Source organism: Desmodus rotundus, chromosome 4 (assembly GCF_022682495.2).
Source record: "Desmodus rotundus isolate HL8 chromosome 4, HLdesRot8A.1, whole genome shotgun sequence".
NCBI lineage: Eukaryota > Metazoa > Chordata > Mammalia > Chiroptera > Phyllostomidae > Desmodus > Desmodus rotundus.
In genome coordinates, this window is record NC_071390.1 from 144,846,956 (window position 1) to 144,867,784 (window position 20,829).

Genomic DNA, 20,829 nt, shown 5'->3' on the forward strand with positions numbered 1-20,829 from the left:
TAATATCACATGTTTTTTAATAATAGTGATAAATCAATCATAACGACAACTAATAGCTCCATTGTATATTGCATTTTCAGTCAATGCAAATTTGACAGTTCTGAAGCAATCAGACTGACTTTTCAGGGTGTGATGAAAAAGCTTTGGGCCTTTTCACACAGGGCTTAAAATCTTGTATATATGATAGCCAGACTCCTACACAGTATTGATAAGCATTTAGATGACTTTGTTCTTAGTTTTGAGGTCACACAGGGGTATTGATCTACATCTACAAATCAGATTCCCATACTTGGTGGTAATGGAATGCTAGTCATGCTAGGATCATTTGATTATTTTATAAAATAATTTTCTTTTGGTCTCAATTGTTTGTACTTTTCATATCATATATGAAATTCAGCTTATTGCAATTACCTTCTTCCAAGCCCCTTTCCTGCTAAGAATGGAATATTTGTAGTCTTAATGCACTTATTCCCTCTACCAAGGGTAAGTTTCTCTCCATCTTACCCTTAAATTGTTCACTAGTATTTACTATCTAACTACTCCTCATTCTTTATGTTTCAACTCAGTTGTTACCTTGTCACAGAGATCTTTCTATCCTTCATCTCTTTACATAAAAAGCTCATTTCCCCAATACCACGAACTCTTAATCACTTTACAGCATTTATTTCTTCATGGTACTTATCACAATATGCATTTTTAATTATATGATAGCTTTTTATTATCTCTTTCTACCCACTTGATTGTAAGGTTCATGTGTTTACTGTGTAGATGTGCCTATTTTGTGCCAGTGTTAACTAACCACAATGCCTGATGCTCAATCAACATTTGTTGAATGAGTGATATGTCTTCGTCAGTTGGTGTTGAATTTTGTAGTCTGCTTAGAAGTGTGTGAGTATGTGATAAATCTTGGTCCTTTATAAAAATCTCTTTCAGATTATCTCCTTTACTGATGTACACTAACATAGACATAGATGGTCTACCTACTCAGTTACCTTGACTTCAGACATATTAAATGGATCAGGTCTCCTAGAGCATTTGAAACATGGTGCCTTATCTTGTATGGACCTAAGCTTTCTGGAGTATTCTAGACCACAATGCCCGATCATCTAGAGCTTGCCCTCTGTGGTAACATCTAGCCCTAAATGGTTATTGAGCACTTGAAATGTGTAAAGTGCTATCAGTGTAAAATTCACACTTGAATTTAAATATTTAATATAAAAATGTAAAATATCTCACTAATAATTATTATATTGCTTTCATATTGAGATAATATTTTGGATATATTGAGCTTAATAACATATGTTATTAAAATTAATTTAACACTTTTCTTTCTACTTTTTAAATGTACTACAGGAACATTTAAGATTATATATATGGATTACATTTGTGGCTTTCATTATATTTCTATTGGGCAGTGCTGTTCTAAACCCAATCAGTGTACCCCATTTGTTTGGCAATGTAGACTGAATGTGATCCACTGAAAAGAAAGCTAACTTGCAAGAACTTCTCATAGTCTGCTCTTTTCTTACTAGATGTGCACTAGAGGAAGGACAGACACTCCTGGAGAGTGGCTCAGATGCTGTTTCTGTACTCCCTTACTGCCAAATCATGAGGCCCAGATACAATTTGTGCCCCAAGACACAGAAACTTTAAATGTCTTGCCAGTGGTCATACATCTTGCTATAAACAAGGCCAAGACCAGAACCCAGGTCTTTCAATTTTGCTGTGTCATTGAACTACTTACAAAAGGACCTGCTAATAAAACTTTTTAAGTGTAATACTAGAAAACTAAAGAATTGTTACTGTTATGTAGATTTTCTAAAAATTAGCTAATGACAAAATTACACTTCAATCTTTAGATGATAAAATAGATGGAAATTATATTGTATTGTACACTCTGATACATTAAACGAACAGAAATTCCCTTCTGTTATTATTACTACATGTGCTATGGTAGAGCATTAAACTAGGATGACCTTTATTCAGCAAAGGAGCATACACTACAAAGCAAAATTTAAACAGAAAGTTGGATATGAACATGAAATCTACTTGTAAGTAAATACAAATTTAATAACTATTCTTTGCATAGCTGTAAAAACTCACATGGAGACCATGCACTGCAGTTTGGAAAACTAGTTGCTATGTCTTATTCCAAAAGCCCTCATCATTGACACATCAGGCAGACTCTCCTCTTAGGTATGGAGATGGATTTTTAAATTATTAGCTTTAGCATCATGATCTTCTAGTTTACTCATTAATTTAGCAGATATTTTGTGAGAAGATACTATGTGCCAAGCATATTTTTGTGTTCTAGATGCACAAGATACTACAGTGATCAATGCAGACAAACTTTTGCTCTTTGGAGCTTACATTTCAGTGCTTAGGTATTTTCTCAGTGATGAGAATAAAATAAAATGATAAAGTAAATCTAAGCAGTGCTGTTTTAGAATACTACAGGTGACATTTTTATTAGTTGGGGTTTGAAATGAATTTGGAATTTTTTGTTTGTCTTTCTTGGGGAATTTGAAAATAGAGGTGCATATGGAAAGTGGAGGTACAAAAACACTACATATCCAGTACTAATTAGTATTTTCAGAATGTCAGAAGACATTCTTAAAGCTTCAAATAAAACAATTAGATGTTGTTAAGGGATTTCCCAATAACTTGGCAGGGAACTTGACATACTACTTATTGACCTCTTCTTTCTTCTGCTGGGATATCTCCGTCTATACGAATGACTTCCCAGTCTCTAGAAATGACTTGCCTTCTCACTCAGTGCACACTCACCCTCACAGTCTTAGTCCTGCCCCTTGCACAGGGCTCTCTCCCTTCCACATCTTCACTTGCATACTTTCACGGGTTCCGTTTCATCCTGCCCCCCTTTCAAGCACAGGTTCTCTAAATATGACATTTTTTCTTAAAGCTCAGCCAGTAGATGTCTCCATTACTCCCTCATAGCTAAGACCTCTGCAAGTAGGTTTTAATCATTTCTTCAACCGGCAAGGAGGAGGATTTGATGATTTGCCAAAAATGAGCAGATGCTCGGGAGGACACGTCTCCATCCTACGTCCCTCCCCTCCGATTGAAGTCAGAAATGAAAACTCCTTTCTCCCTCTTTTTCAGGCAAAAAGGCTGATTGAACTAAGCATGCAAGACGCCAACACCCTCCTCTTCAGTACGTACAAGTTTCCTTCCTTCTGAGCCACAAAAGCTCTGCTTCTCCCCTCACTCCCGCCCACCTCATCCAACCCCCTCAGGTTTCAGAGTCATCGGGGAACGCGAGTGGGTGAAAGCACTCGGCGCTGCTGCATCTCGCGCCACCGCCTCCTCTGTGCCGCCTCGGGTTCAGCACTGGACAGCTCCCGCCCCATTCCCAGCAAATGGCAGTCCGCTAATTGACACAGGAGCCGACCAAACAGCGAACAAGATGGACTTGAGGCCGCCCTACAAGGGTTTGGTTGCGGCTAAACAGCCGCTTTAAACAGGCTTTCCTCCCGAGAGCAGGGAGAGGCAGGAGTGTGGTTTGTGGCCAAACCCAAAGCTCCAATTAACCAGTTGCCTGGCCCTCTGGATCCCAGAGAGACAATCGCCTTAACAGAAATCTTCGCTCTGTGGGACTGGCTTCTGCGCTCTCCGTGCCGGTCTTGGTGAGCGCACTCCGCGCCTCCCGGCGCAGAGAACGAGGAGGAGGAGCCAGAGCCGGGAGGCGGGAACGACCTGCGGCGGGTGAGATGGTGGAGCAGCGTTTGCGGCGGCCGCGGCGGTAGCAGCCCCAGCAGCTCTCGAACACACCTCAATGAGAGCAGCGGTGGAAGCTGCCGAGCAGAAAGACGTAAGCAGGCTAACTACAGCTGCCAGGAGCCGGAGGGGAGGTAACCTGTTCGGCTCGAGGCTGTCAGGTGCGTAATTTCGAGCGGACCCAACGTGGAGCGGTTGCAGCCGGCGTTGCCACAGGTGATTCGATTTCCTGTGACGGTAGCTTAGCCACAGTAAGATTTGGAGGCATTCTTATTTTAAAGTCCTTTTCGACTGGGTGCCAACTGGAGAAGGGGGAAGGCTCCTAGTAAAAGTCTTACTGTTGAGAAATTGACGACCAAAATTTAAAAAGTGACTCCTCCCTTTACCTCCTCTCCTCTGAGAGGCAGATGGGAGCCATGGCTTATCCCTTACTCTTCTGCCTCCTGCTCACTCATCTGGGACTGGGAGCTGTTGGCGCCAGCCGCGACCCTGCGGGACGTCCGGGGTCCCCTCGAGAGAGGACCCTGAGGGGGAAGCAGCACGCCCAGCAGCCCGCTGGAGCTTCTGTCTCGGACCCCTCGGCTCCCTGGAGCCGCTCCATCGACGGCACCATCTTGGCGCAGAAACTCGCCGAGGAGGTGCCCATGGACGTGGCCTCTTACCTCTACACTGGGGACTCCCACCAGCTGAAGCGAGCCAACTGCTCCGGCCGCTATGAGTTGGCGGGCCTGCCGGGGAAGTTGACAGCCCTAGCCAGCTCCCACCCCTCTTTGCACGGGGCACTGGACACGCTGACACACGCTACCAACTTCCTCAACATGATGCTGCAGAGCAATAAGTCGCGAGAGCAGAACTTGCAGGACGACCTGGAGTGGTACCAGGCACTGGTGCGGAGTCTCCTGGAGGGCGAGCCCAGCATCTCCCGGGCGGCCATCACCTTCAGCACCGAGTCGCTGTCCGCGTCCGCCCCGCAGGTCTTCCTCCAGGCCACGCGCGAGGAGAGTCGCATCCTGCTTCAGGACCTGTCGTCCTCGGCACACCACCTGGCCAACGCCACACTGGAGACCGAGTGGTTCCACGGCCTCCGGCGCAAGTGGCGGACCCACGTACACCGCCGCGGCTCCAATCAGGGGCCCCGGGGCTTGGGCCACAGCTGGCGGCGCAGGGACGGGTTTGGCGGGGACAAGAGCCATGTCAAGTGGTCTCCGCCTTATCTGGAGTGCGAGAACGGGAGTTACAAGCCCGGGTGGCTGGTCACTCTCTCCGCTGCTTTCTACGGGTTGCAGCCTAACTTGGTCCCGGAATTCAGGTAGGGAGCGGAAAAAAGGCACAAGGAAAGCCTTCCTTCCGGTTTCGGGGGTGGGTGCGCGTGTGGGGAAGGCACACTTGGATGTGACACGTACGCCTCCCACCCTCCCAGCAGGGACTGAGGCTGAGGGACACCCCACGCGGGCTCCTGTGCTTCGGGACAAGAAGCGCCCCAGTTTGTCAGCCTCAGACCCTTAGAGAAAGCTTCTCCTAGATCAGTTTCCCTGCAAGGGGCTAGGAACTGGAAGTGGGGAGTGCTTGGTGGATCTGAGAAAAATCTCTGGTGCTCTACTCTTCTCCTCAATCCCTGGGAGAACAGCGAGTCATGGGGAGTTCCCAGGCGGGGATGATGCTACCAACCTGGAGAGCTCGGGTTGTGCCGCTCGCCAACCGCCCCCCGCCCCCCACAAGCATAGAATGGCCAGCACCAGATGAGAGAGAACAAGGAACCAGAGGAAAACGGAGAACTTCTCGTTTCTGCCACTTCGGGGTAGCTTTTCCCTGCTTCCTACCTGTGTAATTTGAGGCACCAGTCTGCTGTAATTAAAACAGTTGCAAACCCCTCGGCAGTTCTGTTCCTTCTTAGCAGGGAGTCAGTCGCAACAGCACAGCTGTCTCCAGGATCCAGACTTTGCAATTTGGTCAGTTCCTTCTACCCATTTCCCTTCTCCTCCCAATCCATATCCCCTTCCTTGGTCCCCACTTTCTCAGGTTGTCCTATCAGGCATACCCAAGGGTTCCCCAGCCCTCCACATTCTCATGCATTTTATAAAGATAGCTGGTTATTTTAGGGAGGGAGTGAATGAGGGATTCGTTGTGACTGAACTCACTCAGGGAGCTTGGAGGAAACTTATTATGTATAGCATTTGTGGAAAGATGATAATTTGTAAATTAACAGGTGGTAACTTCTGCCCTGGGAAGTGCCTGATCTTTGAGGTGAGAAACTTCTAGAAGTAGCCCTTAAGAGTTGATGTGAGGAAAGAACGGAGATAGATAACAGAAACTCCAAAGAGGGCCAGGCATTGACCAGGATCCGCCTGAACTCTCACATCTGAGGCTCTGGAAAGGTCTGGGGTGGGTGGGGGTTGGAGGTTGCTTCTGTACTTTTTGAGAACCTGAGCAAAAGTGAGATACTTTTGTATGTGTGTGTGCGTGTGTCTCAACACTTTGTTTGGAACAACATGGGCAGGATTCTGAAAGATACCAGGCTGAGTACTGGGTGGGCAAATGGGGGAGTCGGAAAGTTTGACTTGGCATGCAGTTTACTGCTGAATGCCCTCAAGTGAGTTTCTTAAATGTTTTGGGCCTCAGCTACTTGTCTATCAAGTCAGGGAGTTCAACGAGACAATCTCTAGAGAGCCATCCAGTTATAAAATTCTGTAGCTTTTAATGCTGGCAACACTTGAGAAGGTGTAAATAAAAAAACAACAACCCTTTTTCTCTGTTCTGTATGACCATATTAAGTGTTTGTGTGCGTGTGTGTTCTATCTCTTTTAAAGATCTTGTCTTAAACTGGAGTAACTCTCTCCCACTTTCAGGATGATTTTACGTCTTCCTGAATTCTGCAGGATCCTATTAGTAACAGCTGATCCCAGTTTTGAGTCTTTGTCATACTGTTTTCTCAGAAGGGAAAAGCTCAGCAGATGTCATTCACTGCCAGCAAATTGTTTGTGACCTTCAGATAAACTCAAAAAAGGGGCCCCTGATCCCATGATCAATTATCCTTCTCCCTCCCTTCCTTCCTTCCTTCCTTCCTTCCTTCCTTCCTTCCTTCCTTCCTTGCTTCCTTCCTTCCTTCCTTCCTTCCTTCCTTCCTTCAACATTTACTTTATGTTAGGCCCTGTGCTAACTGCTTCGCATGTATTACATCTTAATTAATACTTACAACAGCCCTAGGAGTTAGGTTTTATTAGTTTCCTTATTTTACAGACAAAAAACTCTGAAGTACAGGGAGATTACATTTCTTTTCCAAGATTACACAGCAGTTTAGTAGAGCCGGGATTTGAGCCCATTTCATACTTTTAACCACTATACTAAACTCTGTCTTACAAAGGTGTCCTAGGATTTTTGCATGTAATGTAGTTGCTACATAAAAATCTGTGTATTTTCAAGCGTCAGACTTGGGGCTTGGGATGAGAACCATTCATTTTCAGAATTATTTCTCTTAAGGCTCAGAAAGCCTGTTACCTAAATGAACTCAGTGCCTCTGCCAGGCAAGATAAAAGGGTCTGAGGTTGTGAGGGCTTACAGCCCCCTACCTGTTTTTTGGACTGCATTCAGAAAACAGTTTCCCCTTTAAGTGCTTTCATAGTCATGAATGGTGTTTTCAGCCAAGGCATGAAGCCAGGCCATTCAGTGTCTGGTTCTCTACAGAAGCTGCCTCGTCCTGGTAGCATGCATGAAGAGCAGAATGGTGCTCTCACATGATCTCATGTGAGCGCCTTTGCCCCATGTCCTGAGCCCCACTAATGCTGTACTGAAGGGACACACAGATGTTAATTATAGCAACCAAAGAAAGAGAGATCATCAGGTGGTTCCTCTTGTTGTTTCATAGATAAAGAGACAGAACTAGGAAGGTGAAGTGACTTGTCCAAGAAAAAGGATCCAAACCTTCTGTCGCTGGTTCACACTGTGATTGATATGTATATACCTACATCACATTTCTGTGGCTCTCTGGACCTTGGCATACGAAGTATGCTGGGGGACAGAGTGTACTCTTTATCATCTTTTAGGACAAAAATTAATCCATAGAACACAGCTGTTGAGTTTATATTATTTTATTTCACATATTTGAGATAATTAAGTGGGCCTTTTTTTTTGTCTTTTCATACTCACAAAAGGCAAAAGTTTTTGTTGATAACATTTTATCATCTAAGAAGTATAATCTAATATTCTAAAATACAGGTAAATGATATCGTACAGATATGGTAACAGGGTAAACCTCAGACCAGATTTTGGGAAACCATAATTAGGAGCTCTTACCATGACTTTAAGTATATTTTAAACCTGTAGAGTGTTATTTGTAAAAAGCCTTATGTGTAATGAAAAAGTCCATTGATTATAAATTCCTTATGGAAAAAGAAGAAAAACTTTACAGTTAAAATTCTCATTTAAAATCAGTTACTATTTCCCCATGTTTTGCTTACAAGATTCAACCATTTAAATTACATTATATTTTATTTTTAGAGAATGTAAATCCAAAACATGAAATTAAAAAGTAATGTGAGAACGTGATTAACTACCTTCTTACATTAATGTTTATCACTGTAAAACACCCCTTAGAAATTATATTCCCCTCTATTTCAAAATGACACAAGTATCTGAAATTTTAAAGTCTATCATAAAACTCTCGTGGAAAGTTTATTGTTCATTTCTTTCTTTGTAAAAAATGCTATTAGTGTTCTAAATGTCTCTTAAGTCTTTTGTTAGAGTCTATAGTATAAATATTTTGATTCTCATCTTCAACCCTAGCAAAAAAGCAGAGTAATAATTTAAGGTGTGTCTTAAATTATTTTTATTTATAACATTAGGTTTGTGATGTCCTTGTAGCATTTTCCTTCAAGTTAAGTACTTTGGTTTTGCATAGTAATTTTTCTTTGTGGAACTTAAAGTACTATATGCAGTTGGTCCCATTCTGCTGAAATCATAGATACTTTTCCTGGTGGTAGTTGAAACTGCTCAGTGCCTAGGATGGATGTAAGGTACTTAGGTGTTCATTGAATTTAAATTATCATGAAGGCATTTTGGGGAATTACTCATTTCTTGATGAACTGAAAGGGACTTTGGCATTCATCATTTTTTTTCCATCTTCTCCCTTTAGAGAGGAAGAAACTGAGACCCAAATGGCTAAAGAAATTTGCCAGAGAGGCACAATTCTTTAGTGGTAGGTTAGAAATAATGGAAACCATTATATATTGAGCACTTACTATATGTTAGATCTTTTATATGTACCACTACCTTTAATTCTTAGTTCTCTCAGCTAGTTACAACTTTGGAAAAGTTGAGCAACCTGACTAAAATAACACAGCTAGTAAATTAGGGACCCTAAATCAAATTTAGTTTAGCAATGAAGCTTGCATTATCTTTCTACTATCTTATGCTGCTATGTCCTAGCAATTTTGTTTTCATCGTGTTACTCAAAAATATAATATGGTAACAGCTTGAAACAATTAATGTATTTGGCCCAAATAAGTGATATACACTTATTCTTTCTAGGCCAATTATAAAATCAAGTATGTTTTATACTGAGAAAAACTTTAGCTTAAGTCAGAATTTTGCTTCATCCCCCCAGTTTTGTCTCTTATTGGTGGTGTTACCTGTCTGGAAATGTTTCTGCATAATTAAAATGTGGGAATGAACTTGATGATATTCAAACACCTTTACAACTCTTTGTTCTGTGAATTCTTAAGTGGCCTATCCAAATGGTCAACAAGTAAGCTCTGGAAACATGGCTGATACACACCCTCACAGTTAAGTTGTAGAAATGATATTGCTAGGGGAGTAACACGGAGAGGAAGAGGAAATCAAACGAATGCCAGACCTGCTGTTTGGTAAAAAAAAAAAAAAAAAAAAAAAAGGCTACAGGTTAATAAAGGCAAGGTCACAATGCCGTGGAAACCCCTTTTTAGAAAATAACATAATGAACATCAGTGTCACTGATGTGCTGACCCCTGAGGGGGCCACTTCAATTTCTTTCCTTCATGTGCACACACCTATACACTTCCAACACTGATTCCAATACAGATCTCTGCTTTTAATAAAACAGTGCAATTTGTACAGTATAAAAGAAATGACCATCTTACTTTAGGCCAAACATATCCTATGTCTCTCTTGTGGGTCATGGTAGTGGTGAAGAAGTCACCTGTAGGAAAAACTCAGATTTTACCTGGGTTGTAGGTCAATGGGTTTTTAGATGCCTTCTGCTGTTGAGGCTTTTGAGTCTCAATTATTTCATCTCTAAACTGAATAGTAAACTGTTTCTCCTTTGGTATTCCCTAAAAACTAAATGAAGAATTCTCATTACATAAGAAGTTCAGTAAATATTCTGTATTGTAGCTTCTGTTTTCCCAAATACTGTCTTTAGCTGTATTCTTAGTTTTGCTGTATTTATAGTAATTTATTATTTAAAAGATGATTTTAATTTCATTGCTAATTATTTTGAAGGCTCGTAATGACTGTGGGTCCTGATGGAAATAATGGCCATAGAGATGGATGTTGGCACTAGCCTGGACCACATCCTTTACTTACAGTGTTACCATGGGCAGCAGTTGCCTTTTTAATCCTCAGTTTCCTCATCTGTAAATTGAGGCGGTTGGACTAGGTGATCTGTAGGGTTCCTTACAATCCTAAAAGCCTATGATTATGCACACAATCAAATGTGTCATTTTAATTTTGTTTTTGTTAATTATTTTATTGTTGTTCAAGTACAGTTGTCTGCATCTACCCCCCACCACTCCACCTCACCCCAGCCATCCCCACCTCCCTCCCCTGCTTTCACCGCCCCCCTCTTGGTTTTGTCCATGTGTCCTTTATAGTTGTTCCTGAAAACCCTCCCCCCTTTCCCCCCCATTATCCCCTCCCACCTCCCTCTGGTTACTGTCAGATTGTTCTTAATTTCAATGTCTCTGGTTATATTTTGGTGCTTGTTTGTTTTGTTAATTAGGTTCCACCTAAAGGTGAGATCATATGGTATTTGTCCTTCACTGCCTGGCTTATTTCACTAAGCATAATTCTCTCCAGTTCCATCCATGCTGTCACAAAGGGTAGCAGCTCCTTCTTTCTTTCTGCTGCGTAGTATTCCATTGTGTAAATGTACCACAGATTTTTGATCCATTCATTTACTGATGGATACTTAGGTTGCTTCCAGTACTTGGCTATTGTAAATTGTGCTGCTATGAACATTGGGGTGCATAGTTTCTTTTGAATTGGTGTTTCAGGGTTCTTAGGGTATAATCACAACAATGGAATTGCCAGGTCAAAAGGCAGTTCCATTTTTAGTTTTCTGAGGAAATTCCATACTGTTTTCCACAGTGGCTGCACCAGTCTGCATTCCCACCAACAGTGCAATAGGGTTCCCTTTTCTTCACAACCTCTCCAAAACTTATTGTTTGTTGATTTGTTTATGATGTCCATTGTCACCGGCGTGAAGTGGTATCTCACTGTGGTTTTAATTTTCATCTCTCTGATGAACATAGACACTAAAATCCTCAACAAAATATTGGCAAACTGCATCCAGCAATACATTAAAAAGATCATACACCAGGATCAAATGGGATTTTTCCCAGATATGCAAGGATGGTACAATATTCACAAATCAATACATGTAATACATCACATAAACAAAAGACAAAATCACAGGATCATATCAATAAATGCAGAAAATGCATTTGATAAGGTACAGCACCCATTTATGATTAAAACACTCAGCAAAGTGGGAATAGAGGGAACATTCCTTAACATAATAAAGGCTATGTGTGAGACCTACAGCCAACATCATACTCAATGGGCAAAAACTTAAAGCTTTCCCACTAAGATCAGGAACAAGACAAGGATGTCTGCTTTCGCCACTCCTATTTAACATAGTATTGGAAGTCCTAGCCACAGCAATCATACAAGAAAAAGAAATAAAACACATCCAAATTAGAAAGGAGGAAGCAAAACTGTCATTGTTTGCAGATAGCATGATAGTATACATAGAAAACCCTATAGATGCCACCAAAAAACTACTCAACCTAGTAAGTGAATTTGGCAAAACAGTAGGATACAAAGTCAATAGTCAGAAATCAAAGGCATTTTCGTATACCAACAATGAAATATCAGAAACAGAAATCAGGAAATTTGTCATTTTAATTTTGAAGTTTTACTTTTTTGATTATAATGCTGAGATCTGTTAATGTATGCTCATTTAATAGCAGGTCATGTTATACATCTCCAGTGTTTGACTTTACCTTGGTGATTTTTTAATAGAACATTTATGGAAAGCATTCTCAATGTACACTGGGTTGAACACACACACACACACACACACACTCTGAAATGAGAACTCCATTTCAAAGTAAGAATAAGCATGATCTGAGTTTCCAGTTTTTAAAAGAACCTCTGAATTCACTTCAAGTCAACATGAAGCTGTTTCACAGGTTTCTAAAGCAAGGGCCTCAGTATATCTGTGTTATTTCCCTCAAGATAATCAATGTTTAGGCATTTTGAAGCACCTTACTTCCTCTTAATAATAACAACCTATTTCAATTTCCCTCTGTAGTTGTCCTTAAAATTTCAAATATGGACTATTTATTGTGGTACAGCAATGCTACAGCATAACTTGCCATTTTCTAGAATAAGCATTTGGAAGCAGAAATGGGATTTCTAAGACTGCTAAATAAATAACAAGAGTATATGCCTACCCTCTGGAGAGGGACTGGTGCCCTCACTAGACTGATTTTATAGTTTCAGCTGCTGGATAAGTTAAATTTTACTTTCAACTTTAGAAAGGCAGTAGTTTGTTGTTCACTGTTCAGGTTTTAAGGCTACTCTTTTCCAACATGCACTGTGGTTTATGATTATAGTGTAACATACTGGGACGCCAAGGAGTATGTTACTGATGTTATTCTCACTTGGTTGGTACAGAACCATTAGGGCCTTGGTTGTTTCCTCTTTGTTCTGGATTGGTATTCAGTGGGTTATTTAAGCAAGATTATTAAAATGGTACATTTGGATTTTGATAACTTCAGCAGCTTCGCAGCCACTATGATAAATAGGCAGCTCACTAGTGCTAGGGAGAGTTTGTAGCCAACAACATTACTGAGCTTTTATCCAGAACAGCAATGGCACATGTATTGGGGCTGATTTTGCTGGTCTTCGGTCTTATTTGCTTCTCAGCTTGTAGTAAAAAAATTTTCTATGTGTAATTTCTACTTTGGCTGGGCATTTACTCATCCAAGTTTTTCTTCCTACAGGAAAAAACTTGACCTATAAAAATATTTAGGTGGGTAGGCTGTTCTATGAAATACTTTTTCAGTTTAGGAAAGGATTAATCCATTTGGCTAAAAGTCTTTCACAGGTTCCCCACCCCTCACCCTTCCTGCAATGCCAAACTTAGTATAGGAACCAAGACTGACATTTCCCCCAAAGGATATTACAGTGCTTCAAAGCAATCACTGGATACATCTACAGTTGATGCTTGAACAACACCGGTTAGAACTGCATGGTTCTACTTACATGCAATTTTTTTTCAATACAAACTGTAAGTATATTTTCCCTTATGATTTTGTTAAAATTTTTTTTGCTCTGCCTTACTTAATTGTACAAACACAGTATACAATACTTGTAACATACAATGTTTGTGTTAATCAGAATTTTAAAGACATTATATTGTTTTTTAGCATTCATTGTTGCTGGTAAAAAAAATTGATGTTAATCTGACTTACTATATCTTTGCAGGTTATCTTTTCTCTTCATGGAAACTTTTAAGGTATTTTCATTTTCCTTGGTGTTCTGGATATTCATGGTGATGCACTTAGATGCAATTCTTTTTATTCATCAATCTAACCACTTAGTTGGCCCTTTTAGGCTTTTCCACTCAGAAATTTCCTTTATGACTGCTTAAAATGATTTCCTCCTGTTTTCTCTTTCTGGAACTCCTACAACTAGGTATTCAGCTTTCCTGGACTGATCTCTATATTTCTTAACTTTTCTTGCATTTTCCGTCTCTCTCTCTCTCTTTTTACTTTGCCTTCCAGGAGATTTTCTCATTTTTCCTTCCTTTTCAAAAATTAATTTAGTCTTCATTTGTCAATCTCTTTTAATTTCCATGAATTCTTTCTCCTGTTCTAATTGTTTCCTTTTCAGAATTGTATGTTTATTTTCTTAAATCTCTTTGAGAATATTAATTAAAAGACCTATTAAATTATCATTTGATGCCTAAATTATTGTTCCTTGTTCTAGGTTCAGTTATTTTGCTTGTTCGTACAGGTCCTTCTCTTTTATGCTATCAGTTCACCTCAAGTGTGATCCTTACTCATCAAAGGACTAGGGTAATTTATATAGCTAAATAGTATGCATTCTTGTGCCAGATGTCTAGGCCTAGTTCCTCAGTAGACGTCTCCCTTGACTGTCAGGCTTCATTCGCTTTTGGATGCCTGGAAAGAAAGTTGGCAATCTGTGGCCCATCCTAGACCTTTCCTCTGTGAGAACTAGTCACTGTTCTAAAGTTTTATTTCTTCTCAGGTATTTCTTTCAATCTGTATGCAGAATAGTTCTTGATTTTTAGCTTGGGAATAAATGCCATCACTGCACACAAGGAGAGGATGTGCCAACTTGTATAACTGCTCAGAAGGAAGTCCTCAGTTTGTACATCCACTTTGAAATGAAATCACTTTGAGTTTAAAATCTTTCTGGAAACTCTACTGGAAGAGTAGTTTCCACCTCTGTCCCTGCCTTCTCTGGAACATGTCCTGCACTTAGCTGCCACCACCATGGCTTTTCATCAGTGTGATCCCAGAGAGTTGTGTCAAATCTTTGGTCAGCTACTACTCATTCGTGCACTTACTTACAGCCATGACAGTTGAATATGGAGCAATGAGGTAGAGACACATGCTTCACTCATCAGTTTGAATAAGAACTTGAACCCAGGTCTTTTGACCAGTCTTCATACCCTTACACCTATGATATGGACGTCATATTCAGCTCTTTTACTTATTCAGTGTATACCCTTAGGCAAACCATTTTACCTCTTTGTATCCAAGATTTCTTAACTATTATTTAGGGAGAATGAGGACCATATAAAGTTGCAATATAAATTGAGGAGAGTATCAGTCGCATATAGTTTCAATGAAGATTTTTTAAGGGCATTTAGCATAATGTTTGACACATAATGAGCACCTAATAAATGATAACTTAAAACATAGGGCTCAAAGTATACTAATAAACCCTACATTTAGTTCTCATTTTGGGTATCTAACCAAAGCTCCTTATTTTAAATTCCAGTCGTGAGCATTTTTTATTTACTTTATGGCCTTATTGTTATTATTTTTGGATCAGAAGTGTCCATTGGCACAAGCTATATATCTTTCTCTGAAAAATTACTATGAACAGCTGACTTGTTTTTATTGTATAAAATATTAGGGTTTAGAAAAAAGTCATTTAGAATTTTTAAAAAGCTACAGACTATCAGCTGGGTAATCAGAAGTGAAGAGCTACTCTATGAATAAACCAACAGAAAAAAAGAAATTTAATAATTTAAGATTAACAAGAGATATATTTTCACTTAGATATTGTAGCCGGACACTAATATAAATGGCATGTTTAATTAAATCACTAGGAAACTCAAAATACGAGATCATTATTATATATTTTAAAACAGATTACAGTGTTCACATTAGACATTTAGTTTGTCTGACAGACTATACTTATTTATTCTTTCTTCCTGAGCAATTAAAAATTATGACATTGGACATATTATATAACTTCTCTTAACCTTATTTTCTTCCTCTGTAAAATGAGAAAAATGCTTCCTCTTTTATAGGATTGTTATTTGAATAAGATGAGTCCATGTAGGTGATCACTTTGTATTGGGCTCCCTAAGAAGGGATTGTCTCATCCCATTCAGAAATGGTCATATTTAAAGGGGTGTTATAAGGAACACTGGGGATATGTTTGATAAATGTCCTCTTGTTATTTAAATTTTAAATAAAATGTAGCTCAGAATTATTCCAGTGAAATAAACCAAAAATGAGACATGAAATCAGCTACCTCTGCAAAAGCAGCAGACTCAAAATATATTTTTCAGAGAAACAATAATCTATTATCAAACTCTGAACTCTAGTAATTTTAAGAGATGTGCCACACTTAACTTTGAAAAAGTATCACCTTCAAGAGCTCCAGAATACAAAGACTTTGTCTTTGGGTGGGAATATATATCCCTTCTTACTGGTCTTACTTCATTTTATATTTATTAAATCTCTTTTTTAAAAAAATCAAATTTGAGTTATTTTTTCCCACACAAAATGTACAGATCTTCCCAAAAAAGGTGTGACCTGATTTCTGAAAATCCTTTCAAGAACAAGAAGCCAGACAGATGGAAGACATTTGTCACTATGTAAAGTTTTGGCAAGCTTCTGTGCACATGTCTGCAGCAAAGTAGTGAGGGGGAGGAGAACATTTTCTTGCTTTACGACAGACTGTTGTCAAATTCTTCTAGATGTTCTAGAGGGGATCAGACTGTGTTCTTGGTTCTCTCAGACTTATAGTTATGATCTTGAGCTAAATGATAGAGATGCTGCGTGTTTTTGTAAACAATGTTTTCTGAGGATGAGCGGCCCTAAGAAAGGAAGTTACTCAAAGATGATTTATGTCACCGAAATATGAATCTAGACTTTTCTGCAGTTAGATGGCAACAGACAGGAAATAATTCTTCTTCCCCTTTTAAAAAAGTCTCTTTTCTTTTCCTTGATCCCACCCATGTTTATATGTTATTTGTGTGCAAACAATTTTAGTCATATAATTGTTACATATGTCATCATTTTGCTCACTTTTTATTCACACAACTCTGTTTTAAAAATCTTTTCATGTTGCTACATATACAACCAGGCCACTTCTCTATTGCACAAAGTATTCTACTTCTGCATAGGTGTAGAAACTGTCCAGGCCCAGGGATGGGCCCCCAGACTGTCTTCAATTCCCTGCCATTTCAATAACACTCAGAACGATGCACAGTTTAAAACTTATGAATTATTTCTGGAATTTCCATTTAATATTTCCAGACCATTGTTGACTGTGGGAAACTGGAACCACATAAAGTGTAACTGTAGATAAGGGGGACTAATGTACAGTGATATCTCACTATTGTTTTAATTTGCATTTCTCTATTCACTAATGAGCTTAAGCACCTCTTCATGTGCTTGTAAGTCTGTTGTGTTTACTTTTCTGAAAACTCCTTGTTCATATCCTTTGTCCATTTCCTATTATGATTCTTATAGTTCTGTTGTATTGCAAGAGATCCTGGTGTGTTCTAGATCAGTGGTCCCCAATCTTTTTGGCACCAGGGACCGGTTTTCATGGAAGACAATTTTTTCACAGACCAGTGTTGGAAGGATGGTTTTGGGATGATTCAAATGCATTACATTCAAGCTCACCTCCTGCTGTGTGGCCCAGTTCCTAACAAGCCTGGACTGGTACCAATCTGCAGCCCAGAGGTTGGTGATCCCTGTTCTAGATAGTGTTTCCTTCTCAATTTTAGACACCCTATGTGTCATCTTTCAGTTGACTTCATCCACACTCTCTTCCCTTGAAAAGGGAATTTTATTTACTTAATCAAAATTTTGCCGTAACAGTTTATTTATACTTTTGGATTTCATTTGAACCTTTCCATACCTTGTCACAACAATATTCTCTTATGTTACAAACGACTATAAAGTTTTACCTGTCACAGTCAGGTATTTAACATCAAATTGTACATGGTACTGGAGAGAGATCCAGTTTTTATTTTTATCCATTTAATGAGCCATATTCCCCAAACTATCATCCTTTATCATACCTATAAGTGTATTATATTCACATGTATGTCTCTGAGTCTTATATTTGTTCTAGTCCTTCCCTCATTTGTTTTCCTATCAATATTGTTATGATTTATTACCATGGTTGGGTAGTATGTCTTAGTGTTTGCTTGGGCAGGACCTACCTCTTGTCCCTTCTTTGTCACAGAGGACTTTTATTATTCTACTTAAAATGAGCTGTCAAGTTTCTTAAAGGACCATATAGGATTTCATTTAGTTCTACATTGAATTTGGAGCTTCATTTGGTAAGAATTGACATTTTAAATATAGTAAATTATTCCCTTTTAGAGCATGGGAGATCTCTCCATTTATTCAGATCATTTATTATGTCCTTCAGGAGAGTTTCAAAGTTTTCCATAGAAGCTTTGTTTACTCTTAATTAACTACTAGAGAACTTATGGGTTTTGTTGCTATTTAAAGTGACATCTTTTTAGTTATAATTTTTGTTGGAGATTGTTGGTGTAGAGAAACGCTATTGATTTTTTTATGTTGATCTGGTATCCATCAACCTTGCTGAACTTTCTAAATTGTTCTCATATTTGTCAATTTTATTGCTAGATAAATCATTTGGAAATAATGACAGTTTAATCTTTTCATCTTTATACCTCTTATTTTATACATAGAATTAGTCCTAACTTTCAGTACTATGTTAAACAGCATGGCTGATAGTAAGTATTTTTGACTTAAAGGAAACATTTTAATGAAAAATTTTCTTTTTTAGGTACAATGTTGATAAAGACAAGCTTTACCAGGTTGAGAAAGTTTCTTTCTATTTCCAGTTTACCATTAAAAAATTAGGCATTTGAACTATGTAGAATGCCTTTTTATACTAATTAAAATAATCATACAGTTTTTTTTCATTTTTATATTTCCTGATGTTAAAACATCCTTTTAGTCTTAAGATGCTGTACTGGATTATGATGTCTAATTATTTTAATATATTTTAACATTTGTTTAGACAATATTTCCTTTAGGATTCTTGGATCTACATGCATATTGTTGTTCCTTTTTTAGTTTTCAATATAAAAATTTAACAACTAACTGTTCCTTAAAAGTTTGGAAGAATTACTATACAAAACTATGTACGCCTGAAGCTTTTCTGGGAAGTGAATAATTTTTTATGTTACTTTCCTATATTTTATCAATTTATCCTTTTTAATCCATTTCCTCTAGTTCTTAAATTTTGTTAGATAATAATCACAATCCTGTTTTTTAGCATTTTCATCATCTTTTCATTCTGTGTATTATTTGCCCATTTTCTGTTTATTTGCATATTTTCTCTTTAACTTTTGAGACTGACTTATTTATATTTCCAAAAATCTTTAGTGTTTTATAACTAATAAGTTTTTAACCCTTTTGAAATAATTTTAGACTTTCAGAAGATTAATAAAGATAGTACAGAAAGTTCCCAGATAGCCTTCTCCTAGCTTCCTGTAACATTAACTTCTTATGAAACCATGGTAAAATTATCAAAACAAAAAAACTAATATTAGTGCAACACTATTAACTAAAGTACACATTTTATTCAGATTTCCTCAGTTTTTCCACTAATGTCCCATTTCTCTTCCAGGATCTAAGACATGATATCATATGTTATAGGCTGACTTGAGTTTCCCCAAACGTCAGTCTTAACCCCTAGTAGCTCAGGATGTGACTGTATTTGGAGACAGGATCTTTAAAGAGGTAATTAAGTTAAAATTCAGTCATTAGAAGGGGACCTAATCCAATATGTCTGGTGTCCTTATAAGAAGAAAAAATTAGGACATAGTCATGCACAAAGGGGAGACCATATAAATACATGAGCAGATGGCCATCTACAAGCCAAGGAAAGAGGCTTCAGAAGAAATCAGCCTTGTAGACATCTTGCTCTTAGACTTCTAGACTCCACAAATGAGAAAATAAACTTCGTTTGTTTAAATTACCGAGTTTGTGAGACTTTGTTATGGAAGTGCTGGTAAACTATAAATAAGTTCATTGTTGTTTCCTTAGTCTCCTCAGATATGTGGCAGTTTCTCAGTTTCCCCTTGTTTTTCAAAGATACTCTGTTATGTTATCAACTATCAATTGACACTTCTGAAGAGTGCTGGTAAGGAACTTTGGTTAATGTGTCTCACTTTGGGTTTGTCTGATGGTTTCTCATAGACTGAGGTTATGGACTTTTGGAAGAACATAATAGAGGGACACTGCCCTTCCCATTGCTTTATATCACAGAGTAATATGGTTTCTAACTGATATTAACCTTGATCACTTGGTTGATGTAGTGTTCACCAGGTTTCTCCATTCTAACGTTACTGTTTTTCCTATCCCATACTTCAACTGAGTCACTAAGTTACTCCCACATTCAAGGGGAGGTAAAATAACTTCTTCCTGGAGGGAGGAGTATCAAAGAATTTGGGGCATATAGTAAATCCACTATAGTAACAAATAGATGTTTTGGGGGAGATGCTTTGAGTTTATTCAGATATCTGTTCCTTCTTAAAGTTTTTCCCACTAATTTTGGGATTTATTGGCATGTTTTGCCTGCACTAATTCTAATTTGTGGCATTCTAATGATGATTTTCTCTTTCCTCATTCCTTCTAAATTTATCAATTGGATTTTTTTGAAACAGAGTTGTCCTTTCTTATTGATTGATTGATTGATTGAATATGGAATTATGGGTATTTATTTTGGGGGGTTGAATCCAAAATTATCATAATTTATTTTGATGCTCAAATTGCTCCAGCTTTGGCAATTGGAAACTCTCTTAAATTGGCTTGGCTGTCTATTTTGACATGCCCTGTCCTTATTTTCTGCAGATGATACTTTAGGTGTAGCTTGTGTTTTCCCTGACCCAGGCCTAGAATCATTTATTCTTCTAAGGAATCCTTATTTATTTTACTGGAGAATGGTATTTAGAAACCAAGATATGGGTGCTAGGTGAGCTGGCAAGAAACTAATTTTTTAGTTTTGTTCTTTTCTTCCATGATTTTGCTGTTCTTCATGTCACTGACTTCTGCCTCTACCTTTGTTATTCACTCATGCTGAATTTTTATTATTTTCTGTGGAACTTCCTCACTTCCACCTTCTTAAATTAAATATTTAGGTTTTTAAAGTCTTGTTTCTTGATAAGTATACAGTATTTTTTTTAAAAAAAGATTTGTTAATGTGTCTCACTCATTAAATAAATAAATAAATATTTATTTATTTTTAGAAAAGGGGAAAGGAGGGAGAAAGAGAGGGAAAGAAACATCAATG

The 20,829-nt window shown here is 38.4% G+C and overlaps 1 protein-coding gene across 1 annotated transcript in view; it reads left to right on the plus strand.

Annotated features, from left to right (window-relative positions):
* The first annotated feature begins 3,526 nt into the window (after window positions 1-3,526).
* Window positions 3,527-20,829, plus strand: part of GPR158 (G protein-coupled receptor 158) — a 331,316-nt gene continuing 314,013 nt past the window's right edge. Inside the window, exon 1 of the mRNA XM_024575934.3 lies at window positions 3,527-5,047. Coding sequence (XP_024431702.1) covers window positions 4,146-5,047 — 902 coding nt within the window. The 5' untranslated portion in view covers window positions 3,527-4,145. The remainder of the gene's footprint in view (window positions 5,048-20,829) is intronic.